Raw genomic sequence first — 14,997 nt, 5'->3', positions numbered from 1 at the left:
GTTTGGAATAACTGTTTATTCCAACAGTTATCAACACTAAATGTTAACATTGCTGACACAAATCCAGTTGTCTTTCAAAAGCCATGTGGGACAGAATCAGCAAGTTAAAAGTACTGAGGGGCAACAGAAATTAAATTTCAGTTTCAAAAAATGCTAAATAAATTTATTGTAAATCTTAAATTTTTTTTCCTACTTAGAAATTTACACTAAGTAGGATTTTTGTGGAAATGGGATATGTAAATCATATGTCTTAAGCATAAAAAAGGGTCTTGCATGTTTCCAATTCAACCCAGATTTATTTCTAACACTCATTAAAACAACACACAGGACCAAGGAGCATCACACAACATAAAACATTAAATGCTTACTTATGAAAAGAGAGGCATTAATTTCTTATCCCATGTGCCTCATTTCTACTTAGCAGTAGAAGTGAGCGGTGTCATTCTAATGTGTCATGTGCGTTGTCGTTAAGCAAGGCGCTCTATCTGGCAACTGGAAAATTATCACTTTGAAGAACAAATACCACTGCTTTGCAAAGTGCTGAAAATCCAGACAAGAGGGAGGTCCTCAAACCAATATTCAAACTAGCAACCTTTTGGTTGAAGGGATGGAAAGCTTGCTAACCTTGGCCCCTGAAAATGAAGCTCCGGTTGCCTCTCTGCCAGGTCATCTGCTCAAACCCCATCAGGGTGGTGTCCACTCGGAGACACTGTCCACTCTTCCACACTCTGTAGGTGTCACTGGGGCAGATACGAGAGACTAGGGGCACTGTGGACAAACACAACATCTTAACCAAACAGTAGCATTTGTCATGACTATGTCCAACATTTCAGACAACAATTCTTGTTTTTTTTTTTTTTTGCAAGTGTTGCCATTAGGGTAATTATTGGCCTCAGTCATCCATTAAATCCTCTTTACTTGTTCAGCAATGATACCATATGCATACAAAAACATTCAATTAGTCTATGGGCCAGTGTTATTCATCTCAACAGGAAGAAATGCGCATAAACATGTCATGGGAATAATATATGAGAAATTGGTTAGAAACATTCAGAGATGCAAAAAAGCTAAAACTCACCCCAGCTTGTAAACTCCCATTTCATCTCCACATAGAAATCCTGCGCCTGGACAGGGAGCAGAGGAGGAGAGACGGACATTACGGATGAAGAACAAAACGAGGAGAATAGTAATGAAGAGTAAAAACTATGCAGTTGGGCAGCTTCAGTGTGTAAGCCAAGGATGGTGAGGAAGACTGGCAGAGAAGCCAAGTGTGTTTGTGGAGGGTGTTAATAATAGAACTGATGGATGGAGAGGTCGATGATGTGGGTGAGGGCAGCAGCAGGTAAAGAATGCTGGGATGTTTGTGTACTGAGAGTCATTTTAAAAGTGTCAGTGTCTTTTGTCTGCTGTGTGAGGATGCTTTAGTGAGAGCATCATTAGGCGTGTGCCTGCGTGTGTGTGATTGTGTGATAGGGAGCCAGCTGGATCAGATACAGAGACAGACTGTGTGAAGGCAGTTCTCTGCATCTCTGCCACTGCTTTGCGCGGCACAAACAGGATGATCTGCTGGTGCACCAGTAGTACCATCAACCTATCATCTTCCGGCACAGGTCACCTGAGCTTTGTAAGAAATGCTCCTGTGCCTTTAATCATGCCAGTGCTTACTCCTCCCGGGTCTGAGATGAGTCAGATCACCTCGGGACACACTGCCGTGTAATATGGAGACATAATCCTTTGTGTTCCCCTCGCTGAATAGTAAACAAAGTTATAAATACCATTAAAAATAATATTTTATCCTAAAATGAAGACATATCTGCATTTCAAATGACAGCTGAGTAAAACCTGACTTTTTATGCAACTGTAGATGGATTATCTTCTAAGCGGCATGCACATTAATTTCTATATAATTGTATGTGTGTGTGTGTGTGTGTGTGTCCGTGCTCCTTAGAGATTTTGTGCAAATGTGTGTGCGTGTGTGTAAAATCCCACTTGGCGTAGTCTCTCCAGCAGGACGGGGATGCCCGCCAGCCTCTTGGCAGTCCTCTGGTAGTCACGGTAACGCAGCACGAGACGCACCAGCTCCGGGTCCCTCGTGCTCACCGCCTCTTGAAGAACTGGAGAATGGAGGTGGGTGGGGTGGAACAGACAGTAAAACATTCAGACCTTATTCAAAATTTATGTGAGCGAGCAATTTAAGGATGCAGCGGGAACTGCTGAACGTAAAGTAGGCCAAAGGAGAAGCTGGTTGGCCCAATTACTGCCACGTATCCATCTATCATCAGAATGACACTTTACAAATAGCTGATCAAAGACTAGAGAATACTCCTCCCTTTGCTTCCTTTTCAGATAATTGATTTAAACTCAGCCCCCCCACACACACACAAGTCCACAGAGGGTTTGCGTCTCATAATCTGTCAATGAACCAAAGGATCCAATACACCTAATGATCCAATCCTTAGGTGTACTGTAAGTTATAAATGTATCGGCGTGTATTGGAGTTATAAAAACCATCAAAAAGATGGTGTCCAGTCTTCAGGGATTTCTGTACTCTAAAACCACAAGTTAAAGAGGCAGTATTATTTTCCAGGCACATAGTGTCATTTTTTAGCACAATCAAGTAACTATGTTAATATCATCTGTCATAACAATGCTGTATACTTCAAACATAACTTAAAAGAAATTTGACTTTGCAATTTAAAGCCTCGAAATCGGGCCTTTGTCCCTTTAAGAAGCTTCTGCTCTTTCCGACACTCTGCCTACAGCACCTCATCACAGTGTTTCTCCCTTAAGCCTTTAATATTTTTAGGAGCATTTGCACTAAGAAGTAGTTTGTATGATGAGCTCAACAGATGCGCAGTTCCACCAGGTGTTTGCTAATTGCTGCTGCCACTAGTCTTAAGGAAGAGCAAAGGCTTTGCTTCACTGAACTGCCTCCATAACTCTAATGGAGACAGAGAAAACAGCACAAAACCTTATATAAAACCAGAGTGGAGAACAGGACTGAAGTTTAATGCTGTTTTAAAATGTAAAGACTCGCCCACCCCTAAAAAAAAGTAATAGGTAATTTCTCTGTTCTGTGCATAAAATCCTTATTTATTTGGCAACTTATGTCAAGTAAGGAGAAACATGTTGTGGAGCATGTTGTGGACGCTCTGAAGCTGAGATTCACTCAATAAGCCACATGGAAACAAGACCACTGCCGTAAACTAGGGGGTATCTGACGATTGGCAGTAGGTGCTTCCTGAATAATAAACCCTGAATTCCCCAGGGACCTGAAGGAACTGCTTAACAAGAAAAAGCACCTTCAGGGTGGCAGAGTGAATTATTGCAGAGTGTACAAAAACATCTCAAATACAAAGTCAAGATAAGAAACAAAGCACAGTACAGGAAATACTAGGGAGGGTTAGAGTTAGGGTTATATAAGATATGTGTGGTCAGGGAGGAAGAACATCACAGGCTTCAAGTAGAAGGAGGATTAGATAGATAAAGTGTCGGGAGCGCTAATGAACTAAACATGTTCTTCATTAGCTTTAGTAGAGGAACAAGCTAAGTATCCTCTTCTCCTGCCCTTCACCCACAGCTTCCCTGTCACACCTCAATGGACTAATGTCAAGTCTCAGTTCTGGAACTTAGTGCTGTTGCTCCACCTTCAACTCCATCTCCATAAGACGCTCTTGCCTTCCTTTGTTTTGGTTACAAAGGAAGGGGAACAGTATGGAACTAAAGCTTATAAAGTTTGCTCCAATATTTTTTAACTGAAAAATATTAAGCTGAAAAGAAACTTGAAACTGACAAAAAAAAATCTAAATATTTTCAGATTAAAGATTTTTTTTTCAGTTTCAAAGAAAAAAGAATTGGATCAAGCTTCATGGCCCCAATTTAGCTCCACATAGAGGCAGCTGGAGTGATTAAACCCAACAGAGACTATAGGTCCAGATGGTATTGGCGGGAAAAAGTTCTTTGCTTTAGTCTGACCCAGAAGAAGGTTCTGATGCAGCAGAATGCATCCTTTTGTGTTCTGATATATAAGAAATCTCCTTCATTCGTCTGGAGATTCTGAAGTTACTTTACATGAGGCCCATCTCAGCAAATCAGAGACAGCTGTTATGTCAGAGGCCATCACACATCTGCTTCAATCATCTTATCATGAATGTACACAAAATAAAGTAAATGACTGTATGTTAGGACAATGTCAAGCACTATTTCTATGATACTGAGTGCAGTGAGGTGGTGGATGCCAATAAATATGTCAGTGTTCATTGGTAGGAGAGTAAACAGGAGCTACAAGAGGAAAACTCATCACAAGGAGAAACAGAGCAGAGTGTGTCTCTTAAGGAAGCTTAGTTCCTTGAGTTTGTACAGCAAGATGTTGACTTTCCTCTGTAAATCGTCCATCATCTGTTGGGGCAGCAGCATCAGAGTCAGTGTTAAAATAAAAACTCAATAAGTTAGTAAAGAAAGCTGGTTCTGTTCTGGGGACTGCTCTGGAAACTCAAGTGATGCTTTTTGCTATAAAAAAAAAAAGAGGATTCTTCATAAGAACATAATGAACAACCATGAACATCGTCTTCATTAAAACTGTCATACATACAACAGGCTGCTTCTGATCCCCTGCGACAAGGAGACGCTGCTGCAGGCTGCCCTTCCTGCCCACGTCTACAACCTCATGTAATGATTCTTAAAGGAACTTAGATCATGACAGCTCCTACAATGTGTACTATCTTTCATAGTATTATTGAATTAAACCATGAACAATTTTGTAAAATTTGCAGATTTTGTATAACTTTACTGAGAGACATGGAAGAGTACAAGATTATTTAGACAATTAAAGCATAAATAAGATTTTTTTTAAATGCTCATTTAAATGATACTGTTTTAGTCCATGTTGCACCTCTGCATACTGAAATCTTTGTTTATAGGGTTAAGGAATAAAACAAGAAGATTCCTGGGGAAAAGTGGACTGAGATGAAAGCAATGATAGCTAATTAAAAAAAAGCATATTTATCCTAAACCTGTTTCAGGTGTAAAAGTTTTAATTTAGTTGTTCCACAAACTCACCTCAATTCTAAATATTGATAAAACTCCCCCAAAGGTAGTGAGAGTGAAAAATCCACAAGAATAGAAGTTTAAAACTGACCAAAACTTGAATATCTGTAAAGCACTTTAAAATGCATCTTTACAAACGCTCCAACCTTTACATCAGGCTGTTTCTTTTCCTATTTTGTAGCCCTCAGATGTAAATGTAAAGTAGGTTCAACTATAAATCATCAGTAACTGTTTCTTGAGTAACTCAGGTCATCCTCATCCATTTACCTCCATTCATATTTCAGGCTTTAACAAGTGATTCATTTGAAGCTGCAGAAATCTTGAACAGGCATGTGATGAAACAGTGATAATTTCAAGGTTAAAATATTAATGATTTCACACTCCCACATCCTGCTATTGCCAGATGTCCATACCACGATTCTACAGAGCCAGCAGAGAAGAGCTGCCTGACAGAGTCTGCCTAAAGAGCAAGTGTGACTGAAAAAAAGTGCATAGAGCGGCAAAACGAGTGACGATAGTAATATTACATACATTCAATTCAATTACATTTAATTAGGCAAGATGATCATTTCTGTTTTCTGTTCATACAGGAAGTATAAGCCTTTAACATTTTTAAGTAATAAAGGGAACAAGAAACTTATGAAGAATTTTGTCAACTGCATTGTAAAAGACACTTTCATTGTTGTCAATGTCATTTTTCTTTATACAGCAGACTTATAATTACATCAACATTGATATTTCATTGAACAAAATGCACCTCACAGCACATTTACCTTAAAACAGATTCTAGCCTCCCAAGGGCCAATCTCTGTGTACAAAAACTTATGCATAATGTACAATATGTGCATTAAGGCAAACAAAGGAAATTTTCAACACACACACACACACTCACCGGTCCAGCCATTACGGTTCTCCTTGCTAACGTCAGCTCCGTGCTGCAGCAGGACCCTGGCACAATCCAGGTGGCCCAAAGTGACAGCCAGGTGGAGAGGAGTCCGTCCACGAGGGTCAAGAGACTCTACATCCGTCTAGATGGGTGGAGGCAAGGACAAGAGGGGTGGAATAAGGAGGAGCAGATGTGAGCGTAAGGGCTGACAGAGAACGTTTAGATTTATAGTTAACCATTGTCGTACAAAAGGAAGAAATGTATGAGGAATGACAGACAGACAGAACAAAACAAGACTGTGAGCTATGGTAGCCAATGTCTCACTACCTTAACAAATACATTTAACTATGTTTCACTGGACATTAACACTGCATGGTTTCCTTTAGTAAAAAAAATATAGACAAGACTGTTTATCAGGCCGAAACTCCTCATTATTGTCTATAAACCACAAAACAATCTGAAATGTTTTTCCTAAGTCACAAATTTCAGAAATCAGAAGTTCAAACTTTCACTTATCAATGTTCCAAAAACAGCTAAATTGATCTTTGAGGCGGGCTGCACAGTGGCGCAGTTGGTAGCACTGTTGCCTTGCAGCAAGAAGGTCCTGGGTTCGATTCCCGGCCAGGGTCTTTCTGTATGGAGTTTGCATGTTCTCCCTGTGCATGCGTGGGTTCTCTCCGGGTACTCCGGCTTCCTCCCATAGTCCAAAAACATGACTGTCAGGTCAATTGGTTTCTCTAAATTCTCCCTAGGTGTGAGTGTGTGTGTGCATGGTTGTTTGTCCTGTGTGTCTCTGTGTTGCCCTGCGACAGACTGGCGACCTGTCCAGGGTGTACCCCGCCTCTCGCCCGGAACGTAGCTGGAGATGGGCACCGGCAACCCTCCCGACCCCATTAGGGACAAGGGTGACCAGAAAATGGATGGATGGATGGATGATCTTTGAGGCTTCTTTTGATTTCTTAACTCTCTATAATATAACATAAAAAAGCTGAAATTACAAGGTTATACTAGAGAACACACACTTAATTACTTTTCTGAATCCCCTTTGGTTCACTTCCAGCATTAAGTCTTCTTGGATACAGATTAACTGCATCTGATCAACCATAGTAATATTTAGCTGTTCAAGTCGCACTTTCCAGACATTTGTTCATTTGTGTTGTTTAGCTTCAGCCATAGTTTGCACATAAGAATGATCTCATTGGCCAAAATGTCAGTCTGAAGAAAAGTACAAACTCACAGCAACATGTCTGGACTGTGGCATGGAAGAGACAGTCAACAATAGTTAGAGAAAAAAAGTCCAACAGTGACATTAAACAAAATTGGATGTTTTTCCATAATGATAAAAAGAAAGGTCAAGGTGGATGGTAATAGGCTTACAGGAACAATAAAGGACATGATGGAGTTTCCAGTTGCTACTTATTGTGTTGTATATGTGAAAACAATTTCTTGTAGTCCTCGCTTTGTCTGCACTAAGAAAAAAGGTCAGAAGCCTTTAATTCTAAGGAAAAATATTGGTCTGATTAAAATCTCCCAAATTGATGTGGGAGGATGTGTTGTGGTTTGATTAGGCTAAACTTTTGTCCACAATTGCGTGACCCACTAACAAAAGAATGACCCAGAATGAAGCATGGTGATGGCCGTATCATGCTTCTGCTTACTTTTCTCCAGTGAGTATTGTAGTTTAAGAGAAAGTTGTAGAAATTAATGAACAAATACCAACTGGTATCAACATTAAACTGGTTAGCTAGGAAGCTAAAGACCAACAATGTTTTGTTTTTCAGAAGAAGACCAGAATAATCTCTGGGGTCACCAGCAGCACAGTTATTGGTGTGGACTATGTGGATTTTACTATAAATATAAATATTTGACAATTGTGTTGTAGTAACTTTTGCAATTACTGTTTCTGACTTATGACTTTTTTCAGGTTTTCTGATGGTCTATTTATTTATTTATTTATTTTACTTGAAGCCATTTTAGATTAGATGTATGCCACCACCATGAGCAAGACTCAGAAGAGATGTATCTCAATGAGACCTTTTTGAATTCAATTCTCGTGGTCCTGTTGGTGTACATCATAAAATCCTGGTTAACAGGCTTTTTGTTTTACTAGTTATAAAACAAAACATTTTCCTCAATGATCCTAGATTTGCTGTAAGTAGAGTAAGTAAGTAGAGTTTTTAATGGTCACAATATTCTGGGGAATGGCTGATCCAAGGTCAGTTCTGTTCATCCTAAGGGCTCGACTCTAATTAAGGTTTACTTTTTGAGATAAGCATTTGCCAGCATCAGCAATATAACACAGGCTAAAAGGAAAAATCAGTCTACATAATGATACTAATACTAAGTACTTCAGGAGAACACGAGAAAGTGCGAACATATGCTAATTTTGGAGGAATTTTTAAAATCAACAGATCAAACAAGATAAGTCGGCATGAGGAAGCTGGTTTGATGAATGACAGTGTAACAGAAACACTCAGCAATCAGTAACTGCATTCTTCTGTTTTGCTTATTTGCAAGGGAAATAAGGAGAACCACAATGATATACAGTAAACCAGAATACATGAGCACAGAACGATGCTCACAAACACACAATAAGCACATGCTCTTAAGCTGTAATATCTTGGATCATGTTACAATAACTGAATTTAGTGAGAGAAACATAATATCACAGTGTATGTCAATGGATGAATCTATCTCCATTACACTGCTACCTCGTAATCTTTGGCTAACAGTTGTGTGCTCGGTCATTTGAACGAAATAAAAAAGGAGAAAAGAAAAAGACACTAATCAAAAACAGAAAGATTTCCACTGCAGTAGGCTGTGCCCATCAGCAATACATACAGAATAGCACCTAAGGGACGGAGATGAAGAAAATAAATGGGACAACGTAATGAGGGAGTGCCCCAGGAGCTACGGAGACAGGGGAATGGATGCAGACACAAAGCAACTAAAGCAACTACTTTCTGATAGAAAGTAAGGGGTCTGTTGATTATTAGTTGGTATTAGTTTAATGTACAAACACAAAAGTAAGCATTTAAAACCTAAAAGGAACAAACCCCTCCCCCCAAATGGGTAATTTATTTTACCTACAATGTCCTTCCTAAGGTTTATGTGTGTGTAATGCTTTAGATTACCAGCTTTACCATTTTTCTTTTTGGAGTACTGCTCAGTTTCAGCTAAGGGTGAGCAAATAACATACAGGACAGAGGTAGAGTATTAGAAAGAAGCTAATAAGCGAGAGCCAAACAGGAGCATATGGCAAGGTGAAAGGAGGTGGAAAGGAGAGAGAAAGTGACGGCGGCTGGGTTGTTTCAGAGAAAGCAGAGGTTGTTGAAGGAGACAGTTCAGATAAAGCACAGAGTTGCCAGAAAACAGTATGTACCATGTTCCTTCTTTCAATAAAGAAGGAAGAATGGGAATATACATTGTTTCATAAGACTCGTCATATTATTTATTCTACAGCATTTCGCATTGATGGATTATGCTACAAGGCCGCTTAAATGGCATGGCTAGTTTAAGCAGCCATGATAAATGGGTCTCTCCAGTGTCATTCAGTGTAGATTAAACTCTTAGTCCTTTTATGTACCTCATTCAAACTCTGAGCGAGATAACTCAAAACATCCCAAAAGGCTTGCTGAAGATTTCCTGGACTCAATTACTGTTGGGCTTGCACTTGTTTATGCCTTTATTTGGGTTGATTTCTTTGACCCAGCCACCTCTCCATTGTCAGGCCTCCAATGACCCGTAACCAACACAGAAGAGAAAAAACAAACTCCTACACTCAATTTTTCAAAGTAACACAAGTCACAATGTGAGAGATATGCTGCGATGACACCTCCAAGGAGTATCTGCAAACAGCAGCAGCCTGAAACTGCACCCTCGGTTGTTGTTCGTGTTGTCCGGCTTACTCATGCTTCTAGCACATGTAGCAATTGTTACAGACAGAGGGCAGAGCTAAAAGAGAGAGGTACTCTCATTTAGCCCATTCTACACCAAACTAACTTTAATACAAAAGTCATCTATGAAAATGAAGACCATGTTTTGCCATGTGGTTTTGACACAGAAGGTAGCTTTCAAAGATATTCCATTTAAATTTCTGGTAATTTAATTGGGTAAAAATCCCTGACATAATGCTATTCCATCGACTTACATAAATGTTAATCAATAGTTATAATATTTTCAGCCTCTTTGAGCATTCTTCTCTCCTCAAATTAAATTCAAAATGTACTTTTAATAAACCAAGTTGTGATGATTACTGATATAAAAGCCGGTGCAGCACATACCCATGAAAGTTTTGCATTATTAAAGTACCCTCCAGAAGAATATTTTTCTACAGAGAAAATCATAATAAAAACATGAAGAAATGTCAGTTTTTACACTTTCAACAGTATACCATAATAACACTTTTACAAACTCTGTCAAAAGATGCATTTGCAGACCCAAAACACTGTTTATCCAGAAACCTATTTTCCTGCATCTTTTATTTACCTCGGCTGTTTGTATGTGAGCGTTTTAACTGGGGAATAGGGTCAATAAGTCAGCAGAAATGAGCAGTAACTCCACAAGCTGAAGCAGTGAGCATCAAACTCTCACTCGCAGCTCAGGAAAGATGATCACATTGTGAACTTAACATCCATGGTTTTCACTTGTGAAGTATATATTCACACATTGGTCAGTTCCTCTTTTGACACAGGTGGATTTAAATTAAAAAATATGCATCTTAAACCATTTTAAATTGGTAGTATTGAGTTAAAATGTTGAAAACATTTAATCAATTCAACATCCTTGATGAAGACCCTCCACAATAGCATTTTTCTCTTAGTGGCGGCCTAAGTCTTTTTGCAAGCAGCTAAAAGAGGGAAACATTATTTATTCCTATCACCACAACCTTAACAATATATCAATTACCATGTATTCCGTAGCCTGATCACAGAAATGAGGGCCACCTGGTGTTTTGTTGTCTGCCCCCCAGTAGCCATTTAATGATCTGCAGTTTTTTGTTCCTCTGGTTTTTGGCACTTTAGGCAGGCAAAACAAAATGACTCAGAAGGATCACTTAAGCCAACTAAACGGAAACGTTTTTCCAGCACTACACCCTGACCTGCAGACATACTGACATAATAACTCATTCAGATGGGAACAATGTTAAGTTGAAAAACAGAACATGCAGTTCATTAAATCATGATGAAGAACTCTCCTCCTTTCACATTAACAAGATAGGAACTCTCAGGAGGCAATACAGTTGTTTACAACTAATGGGCCGTGCACTCTGTCGACAGTCTTCTCTTTCTGTTTCTTTTAAACAAACACACACAACCATGCACAGACAGAGTTTCGCTGGCCCCATTTCACTTGTGCGATTCAGGTTTCAAAGTGGAAACATGATGTCATTCCTGATAATCTCTTAGTTTCCACTCACCAGTAAAATTGACAGTGTTTGGGGATAAACTACGTACTTTCACAGAGTAAAGCAGAATACCTCTCCTTTGGTTTTGTCAAACTAATTCACGGCTTCCCAAGTTAAATATAAACCTGGAGTAGCAGTGTGTACCACAGACTGATAGAGAAGCGTTTCTAACATATTTCACGCAGAGAGTAAATTGATCACTTGGTCAATAATGTCCCACATTCTAACTTGCCATATAAAGATAAGGTGGAACAAATAACCTTATCTCAGCCCTGTCTTAATAAGTTATAGCAGTGAGACAAGAGGCTCTCCAGACTTTGTTTTACTGCAGATTTTATGACTTGCTGTAAGAGATGAAACAATTTTCTTTTATGTTTCCAGGAAGTCACATGAGTTTCTGGCTCTGGCAGAATGGTAATTAAACATCCTCATTATTAGATGCAGTTAGTTTTAGTCATCTATAGGAAAATAATATTGAAGGCTTAAACAATAACCACGTAAACAGAAAGAATGGACAACAATATACTAGTCACTCACAGATTACATGACGAAAAGAGGGTTGCTCTAACAAACATACACTAGTATTCCTTAGAAAATTTCTTATCACATAGATAAATTGTAATAAAACATTACAGAACACCAATAATGACAGTGAAAAATGATCATCTGTGAAGAGATAAATCTCTTTGTTATATCTACGTTTTCAACGGATAAAATGATTAGACAGCATAGGATAAATTTACAGTGCTATACCGATAATACTGTGTTACATCTAAGGACAAATCTTGATGAATCCAATCAGTTAGGGAGACAACAGACATAAAAACCGGAATGACTTTGAATGCTCTGCTTTTAAATTCAGATGAGATGGGAGCCTCTAAAACACAAACTACTTAGTCAGTCGCTTGTTTTTGATGGCATTTATTTGGGCTCCAGTAATGAAGTAAAAAAAAATCGGGTGTCATTTTTGAAAAGGTCGTGTTGTTTAAACTCCATGTGAAGTAGGTTTCTAATACTTCCTTTTTTCACTGCCATAATACTTCCAAAATTAGAAATATTCTGTCCCGAGTGATGAAGAAAAATTAGTACATGCATTTGTTACTTCAAGGCTGCGCTTTTGTAATACTAGAAAGTGCAAAAAAAAAGTTCTCTGTGTAGCCAGAACACTGCACAAAGAATTCAGAAGAAAATTAAATAGACATATTCTCAATTTTTATCCTCTCTTCTTTGGCTCCTTGTTAAATCCAGAATCAGAGCTACAATTCTCCTTGAAAATAAAGCTTATAATAATCAGAGTACTGGTTGTAATGTGGCGAGTTCTGCATGGCTTAAAAAAAATTACAAAAATGATGATATTATATAGGTGTTGGAAATTCCAAGTCAAAGTCTAAAAAGAAATCGGATTGAGGTAATGTGGTCGGAGTTAGACACCGACCTGGCCCTGTTGTGTCAACAGCTTTTTCTCTTATTAATTAACATTATCTTTTGAAAATTGCATTTTTCTCTTTGGTAATTAAAGGCTGGGTGCAATCAAGCAACAGAAAGGTGAAGCAGTGTTAAATTTCATATTAGCATTTTGCTCAAACCAATGTAAGGCAAAAGAATAGATGTAAATCTTGTGCCAGTTTTTTCACCCATGAGTCTTTTGTATTTCCACAAGTTCAATTATACAAATTAAAACTACTGATGTGTGAACATCTCTCCAGGCCAGAGTCTCAGAGCTGCAGGAGTGTTTTTGGCTCACTTTGGCTTCGTACTATTGAGGGACTGCTGACACAATTTCCAGGATTCCGATGAGAAGCAAATTATTTATCAAATAGAGCATTTAGTCTGGTTCACACTGTTCTGGTAATGTCTTTATTGATGTTCTGTGGTATGTTATTACAATTTGAGTGGTCTGACTGCCAATACCTTTGAAGTACAGAATAAATTAGAAATAAATCACCCTCAAGGCTTATTGACACCCCTTGAATATATGTGTAAAAATCCTGCAAAATCAACTTTAATTTTTATGAAGTAGTGTTACACGTCACAATTTCTTTGTACATCCATTGTATCAGATAAAAAAGTGTCAGAACCCCCCCCCCCCCCCCTCCCCCCCATAAAAATGATTGTTTTATCAAAATTTCCTGTGGCACCCTTATTGGTATCACTAATTAAATTTTTATTTTTGATTAATTTTCGCTCCTGTGATCATTAAATTAGGAATCCATGGTTAACTCTTTCCCATGGGTATAAATGCCTGAAAAAGTACCAGCAGCCCTTGAAGTTCAGATTTCTGTGTAAGTCACTGAGATTCTGTATAACAGACCAAGACAAAGTGCATCATTATGAGGTAGGAGGAAAACGATGGCATGTTTTGAAAAGGTGAAAATTGAACCCATGTATTAATAATTGCCCTGTGCTAAACTTCTTGTGGTTTTAAAGTGAAAAAATTACTAAAACGTTCAAGAGGTATACTAAATCTTGCAACGTACTGAAGCTATGACATGACAGAAGCCAATCACTTGTAGCAATTCTTAGTAACAAAACAAAAACAAGACAAAAACATATCATCCAAGCTGGTCAGTTTTGTGCTGACGTTTGGTCAGAAAATTCCTTTGCAAAAGTAGCCCCTTTTCCACATTTACAGTCAGATAAATAGTTGAAACATATAAAATCCACCATGAACAGCAGAAGGAAGATGGTAACAGGGATAAAAGGAAAATATCTCCAAAACTCACAGGCTGGAGAAATGCAGCAAAGAGGTGCATCTTGGGATCATCAGCTGCCTTTTATTTTAAAGCTTTTAACACATCTCCTCCAGAAATGCCAATAGTAGCAGAGGGATCTGTACATTTAGCAGCAAACAGGTCTGAGTGAGTTAAGCCAGCAGAAGGCATCGGGATTATTGTTATTAATCATATTCATTTTATATATAACTTTTGTTTCAGGGATTTTTTTAGCTGTCTTTATACTTCCTTTCTGTTATAATTATTCCTAATCTCACCATTCATTCACTCTTCATTCTTGCTTTGCTTTCTCTACTTTTTCCACAGTTACATAATTTGAGTCTTTTCCATGGCCTACATCATCTTGTAGAAGTATCCAAAACAACTCCTTGTTTCTTCATCAGTGGTCCCGCTCTCTGCCTCATTTGTTCCTGCCCTCCCCCAATTGTGAGCTCACTGGGGGTTGCATTATTGATAGGCATCTCTATCTGTGGCATCTGCTCCTTCTTCCACTCCTCCTCCTCCTCCAGCCTCTGTTCTCTCCCTCCTCTCTCCTGCTCAGCGTGTGCTGCGCCTGATGCAGCTTGGCAGGTACTTAGACCGACATCAATCTTTCATAAAAAACACAACACACATGTATGTAAAAAATGTGCTTATACACACAGCAGCCTTCCCAAATGTTTGTGCATAGGGCGCATAAGAGACACATCAGGAGGTGGTGCTATAAAAATAACTTGTTCCTCCTTCTCCTGCCTTCCTTTTCACCTCTTAATGCCCATCCTGATGGGAGGTAGACAAACGCTGGACTGCAGTTAAATGCTAATCACTGCTTTTAGATGAAAAGGACAGTACTAAACCTACGTCAACAATGACTGAGGGAGAACAGAACAAACGGTGATGATACACCAGGCGAAGAACAAAACCTCTTGAAACGTCTGACATTCAAC

General features: G+C 38.8%; 1 protein-coding gene across 2 annotated transcripts in view; it reads right to left on the bottom strand.

The window, feature by feature from the left end:
* The window catches only part of ankrd13b (ankyrin repeat domain 13B), a 46,495-nt gene that overhangs the window by 17,917 nt on the left and 13,581 nt on the right, over positions 1–14,997 (bottom strand). For both annotated transcript variants that reach the window (XM_027999343.1, XM_027999344.1), the window contains exons 2-5: positions 5,939–6,074; positions 1,990–2,114; positions 1,079–1,124; positions 625–768 (exon numbers count right to left, since the gene is read on the bottom strand). In XM_027999343.1, coding sequence (XP_027855144.1) covers positions 625–768; positions 1,079–1,124; positions 1,990–2,114; positions 5,939–6,074 — 451 coding nt within the window. The remainder of the gene's footprint in view (positions 1–624; positions 769–1,078; positions 1,125–1,989; positions 2,115–5,938; positions 6,075–14,997) is intronic.

Source organism: Xiphophorus couchianus, chromosome 18 (assembly GCF_001444195.1).
Source record: "Xiphophorus couchianus chromosome 18, X_couchianus-1.0, whole genome shotgun sequence".
Lineage (NCBI taxonomy): Eukaryota > Metazoa > Chordata > Actinopteri > Cyprinodontiformes > Poeciliidae > Xiphophorus > Xiphophorus couchianus.
This window is presented reverse-complemented; position numbering and strand designations above follow the sequence as displayed.